The 22,217-nt window shown below is 37.6% G+C and overlaps 1 protein-coding gene and 2 long non-coding RNA genes across 5 annotated transcripts in view; 2 read left to right on the top strand and 1 right to left on the bottom strand.

The window, feature by feature from the left end:
- Positions 1–18,351, bottom strand: part of LOC309496103 (C-type lectin domain family 17, member A-like) — a 56,937-nt gene extending 38,586 nt beyond the window's left edge. Inside the window, exons 1-5 of one of the 3 annotated variants that reach the window (XM_082166090.1) lie at positions 18,064–18,351; positions 12,064–12,405; positions 11,860–11,984; positions 11,126–11,232; positions 10,931–11,037 (exon numbers count right to left, since the gene is read on the bottom strand). In XM_082166090.1, coding sequence (XP_082022216.1) covers positions 10,931–11,037; positions 11,126–11,232; positions 11,860–11,984; positions 12,064–12,405; positions 18,064–18,217 — 835 coding nt within the window. In that variant the 5' untranslated portion in view covers positions 18,218–18,351. Of the gene's footprint in view, positions 1–10,453; positions 11,038–11,125; positions 11,233–11,859; positions 11,985–12,063; positions 12,406–12,495; positions 12,867–18,063 lie in introns of those variants that run through there. The other 2 variants (XM_082166089.1, XM_082166093.1) reach the window with 2 other exon arrangements.
- On the top strand, positions 1,974–3,728 carry LOC309497836. Its single transcript, XR_014205730.1, has 3 exons — positions 1,974–2,064; positions 2,609–2,796; positions 3,243–3,728. It is a non-coding gene; the product is annotated as an uncharacterized lncRNA (long non-coding RNA).
- LOC309496185 lies at positions 13,834–14,314 on the top strand. The gene is made up of 2 exons (XR_014205042.1): positions 13,834–14,136; positions 14,226–14,314. It is a non-coding gene; the product is annotated as an uncharacterized lncRNA (long non-coding RNA).
- Positions 18,352–22,217: the final 3,866 nt, after the last annotated feature.

Below are 22,217 nucleotides of genomic sequence, written 5' to 3'. Positions count from 1 at the left end.
AGGTTTGAGCGTATGTTTTTAGATTTATTTTTTATTCTATTCTATTCTATCTTATTTTTGACTGGTGCTGAGAGAGTGCTAAGGCACATTGTATTTCATTGCTGTGGTACTCTGTACGAATATGCATATGACAATAAAACTGAAACTTGAACTTGAACTTGACATAGTACCCCACATCATGTCCACAAATGTTCTTGGTTACATCAGGTAGTAACAAACCCCTATCCACTAGGTCCCACAATCCTGACAAACGCAGCACTCTGGCATCATGCAGGCTCCCTGGCGCTCCTAAAAAAACATTCCAAAAGAGACCTCTTCCGTCCACAACAGCCTGTAGGATGATCGAATGCCAGCCCTTTCGGTTGAAGTACTCTGTGTGGTACTCCTCTGGTCCAAGAATGGAGATGTGTGATCCATCAATTGCACCTACACACTGTGGCACACCCCATCTGCACTCAAAATACGTCACCATTTCTTTTAACTTTTCACTGTTTGGTAACTGGATAACTTCTTGAATGAGTACCTTCTCAACAGATGAGCAGAAATCGTGAACACAGTGACACACAGTAGCAACTCCGACTCCAAATAAATGTGAGATGCTTCTATACTCTGAGTTGGTCGCAAGTTTCCACAGTGCAATGGCGATTCTTTTTTGAATGGGTACACAATGTCGGTAGTTTGTGTCATGTCTCTCCAGTTGGGGTTGCAATCGACGACAGAGGTACAGAAAAGTATCTTTAGACATCCGGAAATTCTTTATCCACTGGGCTTCGGTGAAAGTTGGAACCACGCTGTCCCACCATTCTGTTGTTCTAATGTGCATCCAAACCGATCGCGAAACACGACGCATTCGATAGTACTCCCATATCTAAAACACACAAAAGTTGCAAAAAATAAGTTGATGTAATCGATAATAACATTATTCATAACTCTTGTTCATTTTGATGGATTCATTTCTTACCAATCTTGTTCTTTCTGCCCGATGGCGTGCGTTCGTCCCATCCATCTCACGGTCAATGTCCGCTATAGCTGATAACAAACGTTGTCTACTTTTATATCTAGCATTACGAGCTTTCTGAATACGCTTTAGTATCAGAGCTCGTCTCTTTTCTGCCATTTTGTTAATTACCTCGTTAGGAAGCCAATAGATCACACACAAAAGCAGCACAGCTTGAATCTCCTCCATACTTAAAACTCAAAACGCGCTCAAAACTCAAAACAAAGCCGCTTCCTGTCCGTCGCAGACTGGGAGGAGCAGTCGCACGCAGTTCAACGTCACCAGACTAATTTACATAATCTCCCCGGTACTTTAGACCGCGGTGTAAACGCAGTAAGCAACCGGTCTGGGGCAAGTTCCTATGAAAAAAGTTCCTGGGACAAATAGTTCCTGGTAATTGCGTTGGAAACGCGGCTTATAACTCTGATCTCATGTTTGTATGCGTATAAATTGTGTGAATATTCCCAAACTGTCTAACAGTGTGATATTATTGTCTGATTTAAAACTAAATAAATAATTAAACACGTATTTCTGGTGAAATTAATTATCACGTACACTGGGTGTCTTGCTCATCATTTTTATTTTCATATAAAATCAACAGAACTTAAACATCCAGTTTATTAGCAATGACCTTTATTTTATTAGCTTTTCAAAAGTAACAAGATAGTGACAGTAAGGGAGGATGACACGTACACTGAGAAAATCGGCAGGATTTTCAGGTGCTGCTAGTTAAGAATCTTATTACTGATTAAGCGCAAGTGTTAAACACTGAATTTGGTGTCAGTAGAGCATGATGAGATTGTACGTTGAGTAAAAAAAAGGTTTTAAGCAATAATAATAACAACAATTTGTTAAATTTTTTGTTTTTGTAAAAAAGATAGATCAACAAACAAACAAAAACTTAAGAAATGTTTGGGCTTGTGTACTTTGCAGGTCTCCAGAAAAAATGTGTACAATGTGTCTGAAATTTGTGAACATGGCTCAACGGGTCATCATGAAGACCACGGCGACAGAGAGTCACGTGACCTGCCAGAATCAGCCTGCCCGCTGCCACTAAACACTGACAGGTGATGCCTGCCAGTCATATACAGTCAAACCAAAAATTAGTCAGACACCAGATATTATGTTTAATATTTTTTTTATATTGAGAAATAAAGTAAACTGTGACATATTATACCCAAATATTCTTCATACAGTGACTACCAGTTAAATGTATAAAAATCTGGGACAAAAAAAATATTCAGACACTTTGACTAAATAATGTTTTGCTTCAGTGTTTTTTCTTTAATTGCAAATGCGACCTTTTTACACCACAGACTGAACTAAATGAATGGTAATTAATTAGGAAATTGGTTGAGCTAAATTGGTATTATGTAATTGTGTAGTTAAATTTAACAGCTGACAGATATTCAACCTAATTCATTTGTGAGACAGTCTAACAGAAGGATGGCCAAAACTGATTTGATCATTTTGAGTTCTTGTCATATTTTATTACCATTTTCTAAACTATAGTGAATAAACTGTGATCATGTGAGACATGTTGAAGGTGTCTGAATAAATTTTAGTGTGTGTGTTTAATGTTGATTATCTTTTGTGTTATCTTAATTTCAGTCCGAGAGATGATGATAGCAGTGTCTTGCAGAATGATGAGTGTGAAAAAAATGAAGAAGTTGTGCTGACTGCCCAAGGTCTACAAGAAGCCACGCTCTCTGACTCCAGTGACAGGAGAAACACACGGGTGGTCACAGACTCCCAAGCACAAGAGCTACGGGCAGCATTCAACTGTCTTATATGCAAAGGTTCGCTTTGCTAACTCGTTTGTTTTGTACACACTCTGATGCTTTGCATAAATTCATTTAGCCAATTCTGTCATTTCCATCAAGTCATGTGTTTATGCAACATCACTCAGTTACTGTTGCCATTATGGAAATGAGCTGTTTGCAGTTGGCCATGATTTAATCCATAAATAACGTATCCAATAATGGAATGTTACAGAAAAAAATATTCTGCATACTGATCATGTGATATTCTCACATCGGCTTCCATAAGATGAGCTGTTTAGGATAAGCCTGTCTATTGCGACTGAAGTCTTCGTATCATGAAACTGTACATAAATGTAAAAAATTTTTTGTTTAAATTCCTGTTGCTTTCTCTGAGAATGAACTTTTTTGTAAAAACTTTTGAGCAGACAAAATGACTGAAGACTAATTCAAATTTCATTTATTGGATATCTCTTATTTTACAGGACCCCTCCAGCAGCCAATGTATGCAGTCTGTTGCCAGAGCCTGGTGGGATGTAAAGTGTGTGTGCTGCAGTGGCAGGAAACTTCTAGCCAGTGTCCTAAATGTGGAGAAGAGGATAGCAGTGTCTGTGAAGTCACTGGCCTTACTGATGCACTGTCTGTTCTGAGAGACATTATTTCTGTTGACTAACTAATTCATAAATGTTGTTTTATCTGCTTTTTTTCTATTTTTGGTCCATGTTGAGCGTATCTTCTCGTTGTTTTGACTAAATCTAACAGCTAGCTTGAAATACGATAAGTCACTGTTCACTGTGTAGTTGTAGCATACAGACAGGCCCGGAGTAAGAGGACTTTGGGCCCCAGGGCAATAGCAACACCAAGGGCCCCCTTTTATCTTATTGCCACGCCACAGACAGTCTTCTACCACAGTAAATAGTTTTTTTTCAATTGTTATTAAGCAATGTATTAAATAAAATTTTTTAGCATTATTATATATATATATATATATATATATAATTTTTTTTTTTTTTTTTACATATTTCCATTTTATAACTAAATCCACTAAATATTCCAGGCTTTTTAACACATTAACCCTCTACTGCACACATTTTGATCGAACATCATGATAAAAATTACTAATTTTTGACCTCTCCCCTAAGTGCATTTACTCCAGATATGATCTCCAAACATTCAGGTTGCCAAAATCAGCAAAAACATTACTCATACTTCAGTCATACTTCCTCAATGAGTACTTCACCATGAATAATTTAAAGGAATAGTTCAACAACATCACCCTCATGTTGTTCAAAACCTTTATGAATTTCTTTCTTCCGCTGAACACAAAAGAAGATATTTTATAGAATGCTGGTAACCAGACAGTTGACGGCACCCATTGATTTCTATAGTAGGAAAGACTATATACTATGGAAGTCAATGGCTACTGTAAACTGTCTGGTTACCAGCATTCTATAAAATATCTTCTTTTGTGTTCAGCAGAAGTGTAAGAGCCATAATTGGAATAATTATAATTTAACACTAAAGGCTTAAATGTTTAAGTATAATTTAGGTTCATGTTATTTATGTACATTCGTTGAACACCCCCCTGTTTAAGTTGTAATGGTCTGCTCCGTTTTAGTATTGGAAGTATTTTAGTATTGTTCTTAGCGCCTTTAAGAATGACGTTCCCTTTAAGAATTGGGCACTTCCTAAAAGAAAGAAAGAAAGACGGAGCAACACAGTTTTTGACCGGAGTTTATTTATTGTTTATTTTCTGTTTGTGCAAGAACTTTCAGTAAACAAATGAAACTTGAACGAAGACCCGAGTCAATTCTTTGCCCTGAAATAATTACGAAGGAATATTGCTATTATAAGAAGAAAGAAATACTTTCGGGGTGAGGATTTTTATTTTTGGGTGAACTTTTTTTTTTAAATAGGGTCTTACAGTTAATTTTTTTTTTTTTTACAGATATCCACATATGAATAAATTTACACTGCATTTACAATTGCATAAATGCTAGTATTGTTTTTTATGCAGTATTTAAATATAAAATGAATGATCTAAATTGACATTTTTTAATTAAAGGGTACTTTAAATAGTAAACTAAAACTGCCAGTAGGTGTCAGTCACTGTCTTAAAGGATTAGTTCACTTTCAAAAAATGTTTTGCTGATAATTTACTCACCCTGATGTCATCCAAGATATCCATTTCTTTCTTTCTTCAGTCGAAAAGAAATTAAGGTTTTTGAGGAAAACATTCCATGATTTTTCGACACAGAATATACCAATGTTCAAAGAAGGTCCAAATGTCCGTCTCAATGCAGCTTCAAAGTCTCTACACGATCCCAGTCGAGAAATAAGGGTCTTATCCAGCGAAACGATCGGTCATTTTCTAAAAAAAAAAATATATATATATATATATATATATATATATATATATACTTTTTAACCACAAATGCCCTTTGTGTACCATCTCTGAGATGTGCTACGCATTACGTCATCAAGTTATTTGGTAAGGTAGGGAAGGGCGAAAAACATATTTTCTCCTCCAACTTCAAAATCGTCCAACATTTTTGTTTTAATTTATTATTATTACTATTTTTATCAAGTTATTATTTTATCATATTTTTTTTCGTGACCTTTCCAACGTGATGACGTAATATGTGGTGCATCTCAGAAATACTTTAGGAACTTTCCGGATGAGTTGGGGTTCTCGTGTTTTTTTTTTTGTTTGTTTTTTTTGCTTTACTTGGTAATATTTCTATTTAATAGTATTAAAATAGTATTAGTAAACAAGTAATAAAAACTCAGTGAGTGTTTTAGCGCAATTTTCTGACGTCATGGGATTTACTATCTAAGAGATAGTAAATCTTTTCCTGGATTTTTTTTGTGCGTTCCCGAGATTAGACCTTCCTTAACATAATGCCGAAAACCCGAAGTCTCTAGGTGGTCTGGTTGAGGAGTAGATAGAAGTGCAAGATTGGTGCGCACAGACAGAACAGAAATCATGAGTTAACAAGCACAATTTTGTCCGGTGGAAAATTGCGCTAAAAAATTTGGCCCCCCTATGGATGAGTGGCGCCCCTATGGATGAGAACTCAATAAATGACTGAATGCCACGTTGCGCCGTCCTGTTTACGGTTGCTTCGTGATTTTTACATTCTTGGCTAATTCCCTATTATATGGGTGACTGCGAGTGGGACATTTTTTTAAATTTCTCATTTTGTGGTGCATAAAAGAAGTGCATACGACATTAGAACAACACCAGAGTGAGTCATTTTAGGGTGAATTGCTGAAATGATGTAGCAATATGATTTTCACAAAGTTATTAATAGCATGTACTGTAACCTCACTCTCAAGTTCCATTGTAGGTGCAGTGCGTTAAAGGGCTTGAAGGGCCCTATTATGGAAATAAGTATGTATACATTATTCCCATTTCAAGCCTCTTTCACACATGTAAAATGGAAACAAAGGGATACTGTATATTCTCTTGTTAATATTCTATTGCTTACGTTGCAAGGGCAGGCAAAAACAGTCCAACAAATCTTTGTACCATATGTATGTTTACCAATTACTTTGCTTGTAATGCCTACATGTTTTTCTAAAACTGAAAGATATTGGTTTCCTCTGCAGAGCTGAGTGGAGAGGTAGGATGCCCACAAGGTGGAGACAGTGATGTGGAGCTGAGTTGAGAGGTAAAAGGAATTTTCATATTTTTGGAGGGTTTCTGGAGCTTGAGGGACTTTTGGGGTCTCTACACAATGGGGCCTCAAATGGTCTGCTCATTTTTGGTAACTTCAGACCCCTCTCATCCTCAAGGTCAGCGCTCTTTCCCTCCAGTGCTGTAATAGCGAAGGGACCTAGAGGTAGTTTCCCTCTAATTTCCTACCTTTCCACTGCTGACTTCTCACGTTTAGTCTCCCAGTTGAAAAGGATTGATAGATGGACAGAAGTTTTATTATCTTCTTTTGTGAAGTTTTCATGTTTGCCTCACACAAAACTTCACTCATCCTCACTGCAGATTTTGAGTCACCATTTCTTTCACACTTTGGTTAAAAAAAAAAAAATGTTGATGGTTTTTATACTAATATAGGCTAATCATTAAGAGTATTATAATACGTTTTCAAACACAAACCAGATTAAAATTACTGTTGAACAATAAAATAATCTAATAATCTAAAATTAAGACTGACACCTTTTTGTAATTGTATTTTTAATATAGAGTAGAAAACGGTATACAATTATTCTAAATGTACTCACATTATTAACGTGTTTCCACTAAGGGTGACGTATCCTCCACCAGAAAACAGATCATGTTCCTCCCCAGTTTTGTCTCTAGATGAAGGAAGGAGGACCTTCATCGCTACATTTCATTCTTTACTTAGTGGGAGAGGGCCAATTGTAAAAATAAAATAAAAATAAACTTGTGATCAACCATTAGGCAATATTTGCCATGCATTTTATTGATTTTGTAATTTATGATGACGTATTCAAAGAGTGAGTTTTTCCAGGTTTGATAACATAAATATTCGACTGTGTGCTGCGCATTTTTCACAGGACTGTTTCCAGAACCTGGGAGAGCACAAGGCCGGCTGTGCACAAAGGCTGATTCTAAAAAGTGGGGCAAGTACATCTTTGCAAGTACAGTCTGGTCCTTCTGACTCAAGATACAGTCTGTAAGTATGTTTTCATATTTTCATATTTCAAGAATTTGCTACTAATGCGTGTTTTGAGCAGTATTGAGGAGACATGGTTTTATCTTTACATAGTGTATCACCTGTCATTATTGCTTTGGGAGCTGATGTTCCAAATATGGTAAGGGCCGTGACATTTCCATCACATGCTTAAAGTATTTGGGCCAATCACAACACACTTGATCACTGGCCAATCAGAGCACACCGTGCTTGTCAGAACAGTGAGCTTTGTAAAAATAGACGCGTTTCAGAAAGGCGGGGCTCGAGGAGCAACAATAAACTACAGTATGTGTAAAATAATTACTTTTTTGAACCTAAAACCGCGTAAACACATTGCATTAAACCAAATACACAAAATAATGTTCTTTTTAGAACCGTCATATGACTCCTTGAAAAAAGTGTATAATACAACTCTAGACCTTTCTAATGATTTATAGGAAAATTAAGTGGTATTTTCAAGAGCCCAACCAAAGTGGATTGACATTAGATTCTGATTAGAGATAAGAGATTGCTTTACAAACAAAATTGACTTAAAGTTATAAGCAAGAGGTTGCCATTTTTGGCAAATAAAATGTTTGACTGAAAACATTTCTTGTTAAGGTTTGTATTATTTGTGCCCTGTATGGAACATTATGCCTGTTTAAAGGGATACTTCACCTCTGGGAAGATGAATGTGTATTTAAAATAGGTAATTTAAGTAGAAGAAATGTGAAGAAATTTTTGAATTTGGAGCTTTCTAGACTGAGAAAAGCCAGAAAATGTATTGTTGGCTTATGTGGATGAAAGACAACAACTCCCAGAATGCACTTGCTTCGCTGCCTTAGGAGGCCACGCCTACCGGTAAGAGTGCGCAGTTGTAAACAACAAAGCTAGCCTACGTGATGAGTTTGCGAGGGATTTAGAGATCGTCCAAAATGTCCGGGATTCTGCTTTTGCGTTCTACAGTCGCCATTCATTCATCATGTTTACTGTGGCGAGCAGGACGAGGCTGACGGCCGCGGGAGAACAGCGCGAGGCCGGTGGCGTGATTACTGAGACGCGCCGGGTCTCGCATCTCTCACGGAGGAGCGGGAATTTTTCTTAGCAATGGTAAAACGCACATCAACCGATCACTTGTTTAGCGTTCATGTAAACACTACATTCAAATTCACCAATCGGAATGAATTCAGTTAGATTGAAACAAAAGGTGTGCATGTAAACAATGAATGGCGACCGCAGAAAGCAAAAGCTGAATCCCGGACATTTTGAACGATCTCGCCCGCCGGACAAGTCCGGGAAAAGGAGGATGGTTACTTACTCAGCTTTCTCCTACTATTCAGCTTTCTCCACAGAACAAGAGCCTGCTAGCTTAGCTTCCAAAGAAAGACTGACTGTGTGTACATTCTGACTGAGTGAGATCCCACCCTGTATGGGCGGGCTGAAAACATGCGGAACAACGCCATCTACTGGCTGTAGTCTTTAGCCTCTGGCCAGAAAATCCTCCGATGACGCAAAATGACGATTTTTGCGTCATCGGAGGATTTTTTCCAGACAAAAAATACATAAATCTCTTGTCTCAGGGGGATATGAGGGTGGAAAGCATGGTAATTCTAAAATACTACAGGTTTTCTACTAATACAAAGCTTAATGCTAAATCCTGAAGTAAACCCTTTAAGAGACGAACTGCAACACTTCTGGTTTTCTGAGATGGTAACAGATGTTTTCTACTTGTGCTACAGTTGTGTGGGCTGTGCTACAAAACTTTCAACCTCTGTAGCAGCAGTGCTATGTGTAAAAAAGTTAACGCACAGCCCTGATCTACTGCAAAAAATACTTTTCTTACTTAGTATTTTTGTCTTGTTTCCAGTTCAAATATCTAAAAATTCTTAAATCAAGAAGCATTTACTAGAGAAGTCAAATGACATAAGAAATTCTATCTTGTTTTCTGTTAAATAAAAAACTTAATTGAGTTTTGGCTTAAAACAAGCAAAATTATCTGCCAATGGGGTAAGAAAAAAACTTGGTTTCTATTTGAATTAAGATTTTTTTCTTGATTTCCATTTGAATTAACTTTTTTCTTACCCCATTTGGCAGATAATTTTGCTTGTTCAGTATGAGTAGCGGCTTATATGCATTTCGTGTAAGATCACAGCTATTTAGTACAACAGTAAAAGGCTTTACGTAGCGTTATATAGTGTGCTGAAGGTACACAGACTCATTGATTGCCATTGTGTATATGAACACTGCAAAATATACCCTAGCGGCAGCAAAATTTATTTTGCAGCCAGGGCAGTCTAGCAACTCACTTAATTTGTATTTATTTTTCATTAGAAATCTACTCATCCAGTAAATGCTTCTTGATTTAAGAATCTTTAGATATTTGGACTGGAAACAAGACAAAGATAGCTTGGCAAGCCAGACCTACATCAAGATGTTAGGTCTGGCAACTCACCATAGACACGGCTCAATCTGAGGGGCGGGAATCTCCATTCCCTCTGCACGCAATAGGACAGCGCTTATAAGAGTGCAACAGCGCTTATAACGCAATAAGAGTCGCGGCCAAAGCCGATTCGAAAGACTGTTTGCCAGAAGCAGCCGCCATTCTTTGTTTTCAAGTAGCAGGGAACCGTCACAACTCTGTCGTCATTATGTTAAGCCCGCCCCGCCTACTCTATACACGACGTGATTGGCCTGACCCAATTTAGGTTTTTACAGCTCCTAAAGTCAACGGAGAGTTGCTAGACTGCCCTGGCTGCAAAATAAATTTTGCTGCCGCTAGGGTATATTTTGCAGTGTTCATATACACAATGGCAATCAATGAGCCTGTGTACCTTCAGCACACTATATAACGCTACGTAAAGCCTTTTACTGTTGTACTAAATAGCTGTGATCTTACACGAAATGCATATAAGCCGCTACTCATACTGAACTGAATTATTTTTATTGGGATTGGACTGTCAAATACACACTTATGTGTCAAAATGCCCGTTTTTACGAGTATCCACATAAAAAAAGCAGTTTATGTCTGAACGTAAACAGTTAAGACATAATGAGGAGGACATTTAAGCTAAGCTATGTTTTAATGGTACAAAGACTTCTTTTAAGTCAAAAGATCAGGGCTGATTTGATTTGTCATGACCCCTTTAACTAGTCCATCACTGTTTTGATCTGGTCAATCTTCAGCATATGAGCTGTGTGTCATCTAAAGGTTTAATCTTCAGTCTTCCATCACAGCTAATCGTTTTGTGTTCTGGGTTCAAGCTACTGTTGGTTATATTTGACTGAACTCTGTGTTTGGACTCATTTATTAAATACATTAATAAATAATGTATTTATTGTGATAAGATGTCATCATGTTTTATATATACTTTACACACTGTCACTATAAAGTAGTGACTGTCATTATTTACAACTATGGGGAGAATATTAAGAAACTTGACTCAGTTACAACACAGTTCACATGTTATTACGGCTGTGATTAAAATATATTTAATTACTCATTTTTTAAATATTTTTCACACAGATACATTTAAAAGCATTTTCACATGGATAATCATACAACCCTAATGGATATAACACAGCACAGTTCTCTTTTTCATATCCATTTGGTTCTCCAAACCTCCAGGATCTGCATCAACAGATCAGCATTAGATGTTCAGACTGTGAGATATGATCATTTATTAGAGAATAATCAGTTCAGTTCAGTGATTTCTCACCCAGAGGTCAGTGTGCTGCCATCAACCCATGTCCATCTGCCCTCCTCATCACTGTCAGTCAGACCCATCCAGACTCCAGTACTTCCAGACATCTTCTTTACAAGCTCCTAGTAGAACCAACAAGGAAACTACATTTAAAGGGTTAGTTCACCTAAATATGAACAATGCTATCATCAGTTTCTCACACTCATGTTGTTCCAGCTCCATAAAACTTTCATTCATCTTCGGTACACAAATAAAGATAATTATATTGAAATCTGAGAGATTTCTCTCCCTCCATTAACAGTCTATTCACCCAAAACTCTGACGCTTAAAAAAGTTTGCAAAGACATCGTAAAAGAAATCCATATGAATTGAGCCGTTTAATCAAAGTGTTCTGAAGAGACACGATCACCTTATATGATGAACAGATTCAATTTAACTTTTATTCACATATAAACTTTGATCAGCGAACAAACAGAGCAATTATGTTCTCAAGCATCAAGCAAGAACGGTTGATCTCTACGTATGTTCGATGAGCATTTTGAACCGTCAGAGTTTTGGGTGAATACACTTTCAATGGAGGGACAGAAAACTTTAAGATTTCACTAAAAATATCTTTCATTTGTGTTCTGAAGAAGAACAAAGTCTTATGGGTTTGAAAAGAGAGGAGGTTGAGGAATTGATGACAGAGATGATGGTCATACAGTAAGAGTGCAGCACAACCTTCGGTGGTCAATCTATTTTTCACTCACTTCTTTCTCTCTGTTGTTTATGATGATCAGATCAGCTCCTCTCTCTGTACAGTATCTTCTGCTCTCAGACCAGCTCTTCTCCTCAGAAGACATATAGTAAAAACTGGATTGATGAATACATCCATCTGTAAACAGAACCAGATCATCTACTAGCACTTTTTACCACTGGTACTGAATTATGGAAACACTATAGTTTAACATTACCCATTTCATTGAGCATCTTCCACAGTTCATTTCTCTCCTGATTAAACTGGTCTCTTTCATTAGTCTGGTAATTGTTCTTGGTTACATTTGTCAAGGTTATGTCCTTGTTTAGCTGCTGGTCTCTCTCTTCTGTGAGGTTTGTAATCATGTTTAGTAGCTGGTCTCTCTCTTCTGTGAGGTTGGTAATCATGTTTAGTAACTGTTGTCTCTCTTCTGTGTAGTTTGTGCTCTTGGTATGGATGTGGACACACAGCACTATGACTGCAGTCAGCAGAAGAACACACAGAAGCACCAAACACACTGGAGCTGCTCTGGAGCTTCTGGTCTTCACACAATCACTTCCTGAAAATAAAGTAAAGAAAATAATGATAAAGGTTTTATTAATTTCCTAAAGATGTGTTGTATTTGTACCTGTATGGTTTCTCTGAGTGCCTCTGTCCAGATCTTGTGTTCCATCAATGTTTATATTGCCATAAACAGGCTGAGACATTTTTGTTCACTTGGTCATGGAAATGATACCAATGAATTTGCATGTGTGTTTCTTCTCTGTAGTCCTCTGCTATATGTGACTCTAAATTTAGTAAATGAAGCCAATAAGTGACAAAGTACAAGAGCATGTGACTTCCTGTCTGATAATACCAATGAATTTGCGTAACAAAAAGCTCTTGCTAAATGGCACCATTGTGGTAGTGTGGTTAGATGTAGTAGCCGGGTTCAAGTTAACACATTTTCAGGGTGACTCTTATTCAGTTGCATCGTTTAACAGCTCACTGGAGAAGTTGATCAATAAACAACAACTTGAATTTCAGATTGTTCTTCACACAAACATATCATATGACTACAGAAGACTTGGAATAATCCCCCAGGTCATATTTGATGCTACTTTTAATAGCGCTTTAAAAGCGTGTTCTTTTAAGCTTTTTTTTAATCTCAAGAAATCTTCAAAACATTTTAATTTGTGTACCACAGAACCTACAGTGTAAATTATTTACAGGAACTAATATTTCACAGTAAATTACATTATCACACAGGCTTTAACTGTGATATTTCAAAATACCATATTCAGAATTGTACTGTGAAAATAATGCAGGAAACTACTGTAAATTCAGTCTTTTGCGAACACTGTGTCATTGAGCTCTCTCTTCTCCTCTGTGGTCTCATCTGATGGATTCAGCGGTAAGTGTTATAATGTCAAAATTTGCTCAATTAAACGACTGTTTTTTATATGATAGTGCATGTAATTTAAAAGTATTAACCAAATAGCGTTAGTTGTAGATTATGTTGTTAGCCATTAACGTACTCACATAGGTTTGATCATGCAAATTTAAAGATGTTGGTTTTAGTGTTAATTGTACCGTATTAAGTTAGTAGCAAACTGTGAGACATTAGAAACACCGTCGGAAATTTCTTTGGAGCCTCATTTAGAAAACATTGGTTAACTATAGCTTTTCTTAGTACTAACAACGTTAGCATTTTTCTGCGGTGACCACTGGGAAATAAAGTTGTAAGGTAAGCTGTGGCCTTAAAGGTGCTGTATGTAATTTTTCACTCTACTAAAGCATAAAAATACCACAATATGTTTGCAGATATTTAGGAAACATGCTGAGTTCACATACTCGTTTCTCTGAAAAACACTTCTACAGCCAGTTATTTTACTTATTTCTTTAACCCGTTCTGTGTTGGAATGACTGTTTTTTGTTCTGGTCTGTGTGTGATCTCGCCCACTGCCGGTTCACCTTAATGGTATTTCGATACCCTGGGATGCCAGTTTCAGGGTTGCCAACTCTCACGCATCTGGCGTGACACTCACGCTTTCAGCATCAATCTCACGCTCTCGCGCACACGCAAGAAATGTCACGCCAAAATCCACGTTTCTCCCCTCTCAATCCGTTCATTTTCTGTTGATGACTAGACCACAGCGTATTAATGACAGGAGAGGAGTTTAAGGCCAACAGCTGTAGGCTAACATCTCCCTACAACGTTCTCACGGCAGTATTCTCTGATCGTTGATTCGCTGAAAACCTTGCACCTGATACATCAGTTGCGTGTGAAAAGTTCAGAGAGAGTTCAGAGGTTCAGAGTCACTGATGCGCGTTTGAAAGTTTGGATGACAATCAAGGTAAGCAGATAATAAAATGGTGTGCCTTTCACTACAGACGTAGCCTTGCCTAATCAGTCTGTGTGCCGAGAGTACAGACTTCAGCTATAGTTGCGAACGTTGTCTGACGTTCGTTATGTGGGCTAGCTAAATTGCTCAATAAAAATAGGCTCATGGTACAAATTACGTTTTGTCAAATCGGGCAAGTGGCATTTTAAAATTCCCCAATTTATGAAAGGTTGCCCAGATTGTGTTGAGCCTGCCACACTCAAATGCGGAGTGAACCTTTTCAGTTATTGGCCTAAACAAGACTGACACCAGGAACAGACTGTCACTTGATGGCACCCTGTGAGTGATGGGAAGTTCGGATCATTTTACTCACTCGCTTGTTCTACCTCGTTCATTAAAATGAACGAATCTTTTTTCGAGTCATTTCGTTCATTTAAGGGGCTTTAAATGTTATACTTTTAAGAACAGCCAAATTCCACGGACACATCCACCTACGCAGTCTTTATCATATTCTGAATAAAGAAATCATTATAATGCAGTCAAAAATAATTTACAGGGAACATAAATAATTACCTTCCGAGTCTTTCGTTCATTTGTCACGTGACAGACACAATGAACGGATTGAACCCTGCTTCAGATACGAGCCTCCTGCAGAGGTGGTGAAGCAGGCCAACACTGCCACTGTGGCACAGGCTACAACAGGCCTAATGTGTGAAACTTGTGTTGTGGTTTTCTGGGGAGGTGGAGTAACTATTATGTGTCCCTTTTGTTTTGAGATTTCTTATTGTTTTGATGTTGTTGTTTTACATGTTTGTTATTTAATCACCTCTATCTTAATTTTTTTTAGTGCAATCAATAAATTAATTGTACATTTTGAAAACACGTTTCCATTCTATTCATTTTTTTTCTTTTCCCCCCCATAAATCAGGGTTTATACTAAGTAAACAAGGACTGACATTTTTAAAATTAGGGTTAGGGTTGCCAAAAAATTTCTCCGCGCGCGCGCACACTGAAGTTTTACAGAGTCTCACTCCAGCCAAAGTCCCAAAGTTGGCAACCCTGCAGTTTGCAGGAAACACAGAGTATTGGAAATGGACAAACTGGGGCAGAGATTGTAGATTCTACCCGACCTAAAAATTCCCATCTAAAAATCTCAATGAATATATTAGAACATATTAAAACATGGATAAATCAACTCATCAAGTTACAGTGTGTAAGTGTCCTCGGCTTTCATTGTCAATTGTCCCCGTTTCTATTGTGTGTTCTCAAACTGGCAACCCACATGAGCGTCGAGTCTGAGGAGGAGGGGTCGGGGGAAACAACGATATTTTGAATTTGGACTGCAGTACCCATTTCGACAGCTAGCTGTCATCCTTACAGACTGTACCTTTAATGTAGGCATTATGACAGTTCACAAGTCCGTTTGCCAATATAATCTTTAAGCTAATAAGGTTAAGCGTATCTGGGTGAACTCGAGCTTAGCTCGACTAAGTTTTCTCAGTGTGTTCCACGCCGTCAGCTGAAATTGGTCCTCCTCTGCTTTTTTCGGCCGATTCGTCATGTTGAATCGGCGTCGGGCCGTCGGTGAGAGAGAACTCTAATTGGCTGTTCATTTAGTGAACGAGTCAGTGCACGAGAATAATAGCAAAACAGCGAGCAAAGAAGAAAAAGATACAGATAGAAGGCTGTTCTAATGTTACATCATCTTACCTGAGTGTTCCTTGGCGAATATTTCAATATTAACCCTCTGGGGACCAAAAACGCGCCCGCGCGTTTTGCTTGTTTTTTTTTTAGCAATGAAAATAAACACAAAATGCTCTGTTAATTTTGATCTTTCATTTTCGTGTAATACATCAATCGATCCTGTTCAGTTTCTATTTTTTTTCTGTATACTCACAATAAAAATAAAGTGTTTTGCTTTTTGACAGATAAAGAAAAATTAACATGATGCTATTTCTGCCTTCTCTCTGTCAGTAAACTCCCATTTGAAACGCGTTCGAAAATGATCTATAACTCCGCGAAAATTCAGTCAAACAGACCATGTCAGAACATCTCAAGGGCCCCAAAAACAGCTTGGTCCCCAGAGGGTTAACATGAGCGGAGTGGAATAAAGTAAGTGTTTGATATTCAAAACAGTAAGCACGCACTGCTTTGTGCATTGGCATTAACTGTTACTTCACAGTTAAATACAGTAATTCTACAGGATCACACTGCTATATCACAGTAATCTGATGGCATTAACTAACTTCACAGTAAAATACAGTAATTCTACAGGAGCACACTGCTAAATCACAGAAATCCGATGGCATTAAAGGGTAAGTTCGGTATTTTACACTTAAAGCCCTGTTTACAGATCGTTTCTGATGAAATAGAACGGTTAAGATTAAAATTTGGACAAATGCTGCTGTCCCGAGAATTTTAGGTTTATTTCGCTTCCCCCCCCACCTACACAATGGCAGCCGATGGGCACTGGAACAATCCTTCATAAAACGCATTAAACTTTCGTTTACAAAGACGTGAAACTCACCGAGTGGTCAGGGATGTTCACTGATATGCTCACAAAAAAAATCGCTGCAAAAGATGCTTTCCAACAGGTGTTTTACCATTCGTTGTAAAACTGTGGATCTATTTTTCCAAACGCCTCACACCCGTACTTCTTCCGTTGAGAGCTTGAATAATAGACACTCCAGCCCAGTTGGTGGCGATAATGCACCTTTGCCAATTGCAAGCAAACCACTGGCATTGAATTGAATACACAGAAGAAGCAGAAGAAGAAGCGGCAGAGTAATACCGTACCTCACACAGCTCATCCAATACAAGTCAATGGAGTTGGACAAAAACTACGATAAAACCTGTTGGAAAGCATATTTTGCAGCGATTTTTGTGTGAGCATACCAGTGAACACCCCTGACCACTCGGTGAGTTTCACGTCTTTGTAATCGAAAGTTTAATGCGTTTTAGGAAGTATTGTTCCAGTGCCCATAGGCTGCCATTGTGTAGGTGGGGGGGAAAGCGAAATAAACCTAAAATTATCGGGCCAGCAGCATGTGTCCAAATTTTAATCTTAACATTCTATTATAACGTTCTATTTCATCAGAAACGATCTGTAAACAGGGCTTTAAGTGTAAAATACCGAACTTGTCCTTTAACTAACTTCACAGTTTAAAACAGTAATTCTACAGGAGCACATTGCTATAGTAATCTGATGGCATTAACTAACTTCACAGTTAAATACAGTAATTCTACAGTCTGTTTCTCCAGCAACACAATGAACATTATTATGAAGGCCTCAGGTCTTCCATAAAACCGTCATGATAACACCAAACTAATGCTGGCTGTATCTGTGCAGTTTTTCTGACACTCAAATACACCTGACCTCATCTGAGGTTCACTTCATCAATAAAGGGCAAACAATAGACACGCTGTGCTTCAGTTGTGTTCAATGTTATCAGTGTACAGTTCAGTTCATAAAATAATTTCAGATATCAGATTTATGAGTAAACAAGCTGAGTAAACATGTTGCTCTGTTTTTAAATACAAACGGTTAGTAATTAAATCCAATAATAGCATCAGAAGAACAAAAAGTAGAACCAAAGCTCGACTAAGTTAACCCTGAATACCACAGTTATGACATTACATAACTGACCATGTGCAGACTGTGATGTTTCTATCATTAACCCTGAATACCACAGTTATGACATTAGATGACTGACCATGTGCAGACTGTGATGTTTCTATCATTAACTCTGAATACCACAGTTATGACATTAGATGACTGACCATGTGCAGACTGTGATGTTTCTATCATTAACCCTGAATACCACATTTATGACATTAGATAACTGAATATGTGCAGACTGTGATGTTTCTATCAAAGTAATGAATGTGATTACCTGAACGCTGAAGTGGTTGGTGTGTGTTTGTCTCTGTCCTGAAGTCATGATCTCTCTCTGCACTCTCATAGATTTCCACTGTCATCTCCAGTCTCTCTGTCTGCCTTCCCTCAGACTCAGTCCCAATCACATCATCATAAATACTATCAGACATTTCTTCTCTTTAACAATAAATGATTTTTGTTCCTTGTTTTTTTAGATGTAATCAGCACTCGTCTTCTTTTTAAAGCTAGTGGCAAACAAGCTCGTGGTCAATGTGTGAAAAAAAAAAAAAAAGTGCCATCAGACCCTTAAAGTTGACATGAAGCAGAAGTTGTGATGGTCTTTTCTTCTCTTTTCTGATGTATGTGAAACTCGGCCGTGTGAGTGACAGCCCAGCAAGCAATTTTGTTTAAGAGACATCTAATAGCCATCCAAACACAGTCCTGACGTCTAGCCTAAAACAAGGCAAAATTTGGCAATTCAAAGTGCTTTACAAAGGGAATTAAAATATTCACAAAATAAAAGTTACTGGGTTGTCACTTTTCATGTTTTCTGGGTTGGTAGATGCACCGGGGACCCGACTATAGCATTTAAACACGGAAGAATTCTGATTTTCATGATACTGTATGTCCCCTTTTAAATCAGTTAACATTTGACAATCACCAGGTGTGTTCCAGGCCTTATACGTTTAGAACCATCCGTGAAGTAAATCTATAAAAATGACTATAACATATTTAGCAATACAGATTTTTCAATTTTAACCCGTAGAATTATAGTGACCACATTACGTTACCACTATATTGTGAGTGTGAGTGTAAATGTAATGCAATCATTTATTTAGAACATAAAATTTAGTGTATAGAATCGGTCAAATCAATAATTTGAAAGATGCTCATAATCATTCTTCTATAGGGCATCACCATCTTGAATGGCAAAGTGAGTCTCATTTGCTTGATATCGAGAATAACATGCACACACTGCAACTTCCTGAAGCCACTTCCTGAACACGTCAGACATGATGTTTCGGTATGTCTCTGTTCACACAGCACAGGACAGATACTTTACTTTACACAGGACAGATCATTGCAATTTAAGTAGTAAATTACAGCCTTTAAACTATAACCGATCCAACTTGTGCTCTATTGCTAATGCTGAAGGACAACATTAGATGCAGGCATTCTTGTTTAAACAACAGCTGAATAAACAAGAAGTTAAAATTGAGGAACTTACATTTTAAACACAATATTGACAGTTACTTTGTCTACTTTTTCTCCACCAACAAAAGTAGTTCCAGATAAAGCCAAAGCAGAAAGAGCCGTTCGGCTTCTCAGATCAACAAACTGTACGAATTGAGAAATTAGAAAATGCCGTACAGTCTGGTTGAAGAGCGACCAGACCCTGAGAGGACAAAGAACCTCTCTGGAAACCTCTCTGGGGGCACATGCATTATATTGCATTGCAATTAATATGTGCTGGTCAACTAGTCTAAAATTAAGAAACCCCTAGAAAACAGTAAAAAAAAAAAAAAAAAAAACTTTGGAACATTGTGTGTACAATTAAGATACTTAATATATTATTCCAATATCCAAATATGATACTAAATACCACAGGGAAAAGGGCTTCTATTTGTGATTCGAACATTGCACATTTTAAACAGGACACGCATTAGCTGAATACATGTTAGCCAATACAAACATATTTATAGAAAACAGTTGAACAATGAATAGACAGGAGTCCAATAATAGCATAACGAATCACTTATTCTAAAAAGAATATCAAGTATAAGTTAGCCGAATCCGACATATAATGAGGGCTGTGTTAACAGTAAAACGTCCGTCATTTAACAAATTTTAAAAACACGGATGGATAATACAAAATGCTTTCTGACATTTTGACAGAAAAAAACAAACAAGCAAGAACAAAATTTAAACTTAGCCTGTCAATTTTCATTTTACAATTATCTTCTCTCTCTCTATGCGCGCGTCAGTGTTTGTGAGAGAGCTCGCGCAGCACTGATACAACGGTACTTTTTAATCCATAAGTAGCTAACATACTAGTTTTCATACAAAATAAATATGTAACATAATTAGGTACTTTAGCTATTATTAACACTATAACGTAACACATGAAGGCTACGTTTCTCAACACTGAGAATGAATAAATAAACGCCTGTTTCTTCAGACTCGCGCTTATAAGTAATCCACAAATCACAGCACTTTCATAATCACTAAGCCATAGCGATTTCAAATTTATTAAGATTTATTGTTCAGCATTACTTGAGCGTTTTATTATTTGCATGGCTGAATGATGTCTTGATGTCTCTTTTCTGAGTGACCATGAATGACGGAGTATTTTAAGATAATCCATGCGATCCGTGTGATCATCGAATCCAGAAGATTAAGATAACTCAATACAATATTTCAACTTTCCACATCCACCCCAGGCCGTTTACCTTCAGGAGTCAGAAGTACCGTGACTACTGTACTGTCCTCGCTTAAGACATCTGTCAGACGGCAGACGGCGGGAGTGGAAGGGGGATCGAGCGGGATTCTTTATTGGTGTCGATTTTCAGTCTCTTTTTAATGATAGGCCTTACGCATCTGTCAATCATCCCCACTTGCTATTTGGGGAATGAACCCAGCGCTATGATTGGTCGAACTCTTCTTCTTTTCCTGTTGCTTGATTTGAGATCTTTGCGCATGCACAGAGGCGTCACCAGGTTTTTGCGTAGTTTAGAGTGACAAATCGTACCAGCGTACTTTGAAGTCAAAATGCGTATCCACAGGTTGGCAGGTCTGCAAAAGGTGTCAACTCTGAATGCAAATTTCCATTGTTAGCACATGTTTCCATGTGAAAGAGGTTCTGTCTATATAATGGAATGTAGCAAAAGGGTTCGGGGCCTTTCTGTATTTCAGATTAGCCCGTGAGGCTGAGAGTAAGATTATCAGCTTCATGTATAATGTTGGGTTTGCATCTCTTTTCTTTATTCCATATCATTTGATGTTTTGTTTTTGATTTGATTATCTTTGAATTGATTATGAAATTGGCATGATACATTTACCTGACATAATAAATTGTTACATTTGATTATTCTAACTGACATTATTTTCATTAAAGAGTTAAAAGGAATAGTCAAACATTCGCTCGCATTTAATGATGCCCAGATATCATTAAAACTTTTTCAGTCAGATGAAATAACGAGAAAATACATATTCAAATGTATTGCATTTAATAAAAAAATACTCTGCCTCGAGAAAAGACAGTAACACGTAGAGACCTTCCGCGCTGGTCGGATGCCGGACTTTGGGCCAATCGAGTGCGAGCTTACAACAGTGATTAGAGATGGGAATTGATAAGAATTTAACGATACCGATTCAATTATCGATATTGCTTATGGATCCGATTCCTTATCGATTCTCATTGGGTGAGGGAATAAGTACAAATTTGTTTGTTTGTATTAACTCACTTTAATATTTGATCAGAAGACACAGCACAGAGAATACACAAATTATGTGTAGCAACCTCAGAACAAACCTAAAAGTATGTGAGCTACTTCTCAAAGTAAAGTCCAGGGACCTATAGCCTAGGGCAGTGTTTCTCAACCAGTATGCCATGGCACGCTAGTGTGTGCCTTGAAAGATTATCAAGAAGAGTGCCTTAGGATTAGGAAATTGTTAATTTAAAAAAAAAAAAACCTGCCATTTATGTGCCATAAAAACTAAAAACACAGACTGAAAACAGTCAAGGAAGAGCTTGTGCCTTTTGGAATATTAACAGTTCTCATTTGGATTCCTGAAACAAAATTCAATTGACATAAAAAATACAAAGAAGTCTTCTGTAAAGACCACAACTATCAATTTAGGCAAATTAACACTTTTTGTGCAGAAAAATTATCATTTTATTCTTCCCTGCCTCTGTAAACGGAGTAGCTAGAGGTGCATGAGAGATACTTGCTGCAAACTCTGAGCCAGTGTGAGAGCCAGCCTACAAGCCAGCCAGACTCTGGCCGTCATCATCATCATCTAAATTTGATGGACAATGACAGTGGAGATTATCCACCGCATAGTAAAAGTTTACACAATGAAAATGGCGCTCACATTAACTATTAGACAAGCTACCTTCGGCATTAATAACAGATGGCGTCGCGTTAGCTCCGCTGCTGCTTGACTCAC

Source organism: Leuciscus leuciscus, assembly GCF_965113295.1.
Source record: "Leuciscus leuciscus genome assembly, chromosome: 4".
NCBI lineage: Eukaryota > Metazoa > Chordata > Actinopteri > Cypriniformes > Leuciscidae > Leuciscus > Leuciscus leuciscus.
Note: the sequence above shows the minus strand (reverse complement) of the source record. Positions and strands in the feature narration are given on the sequence as shown.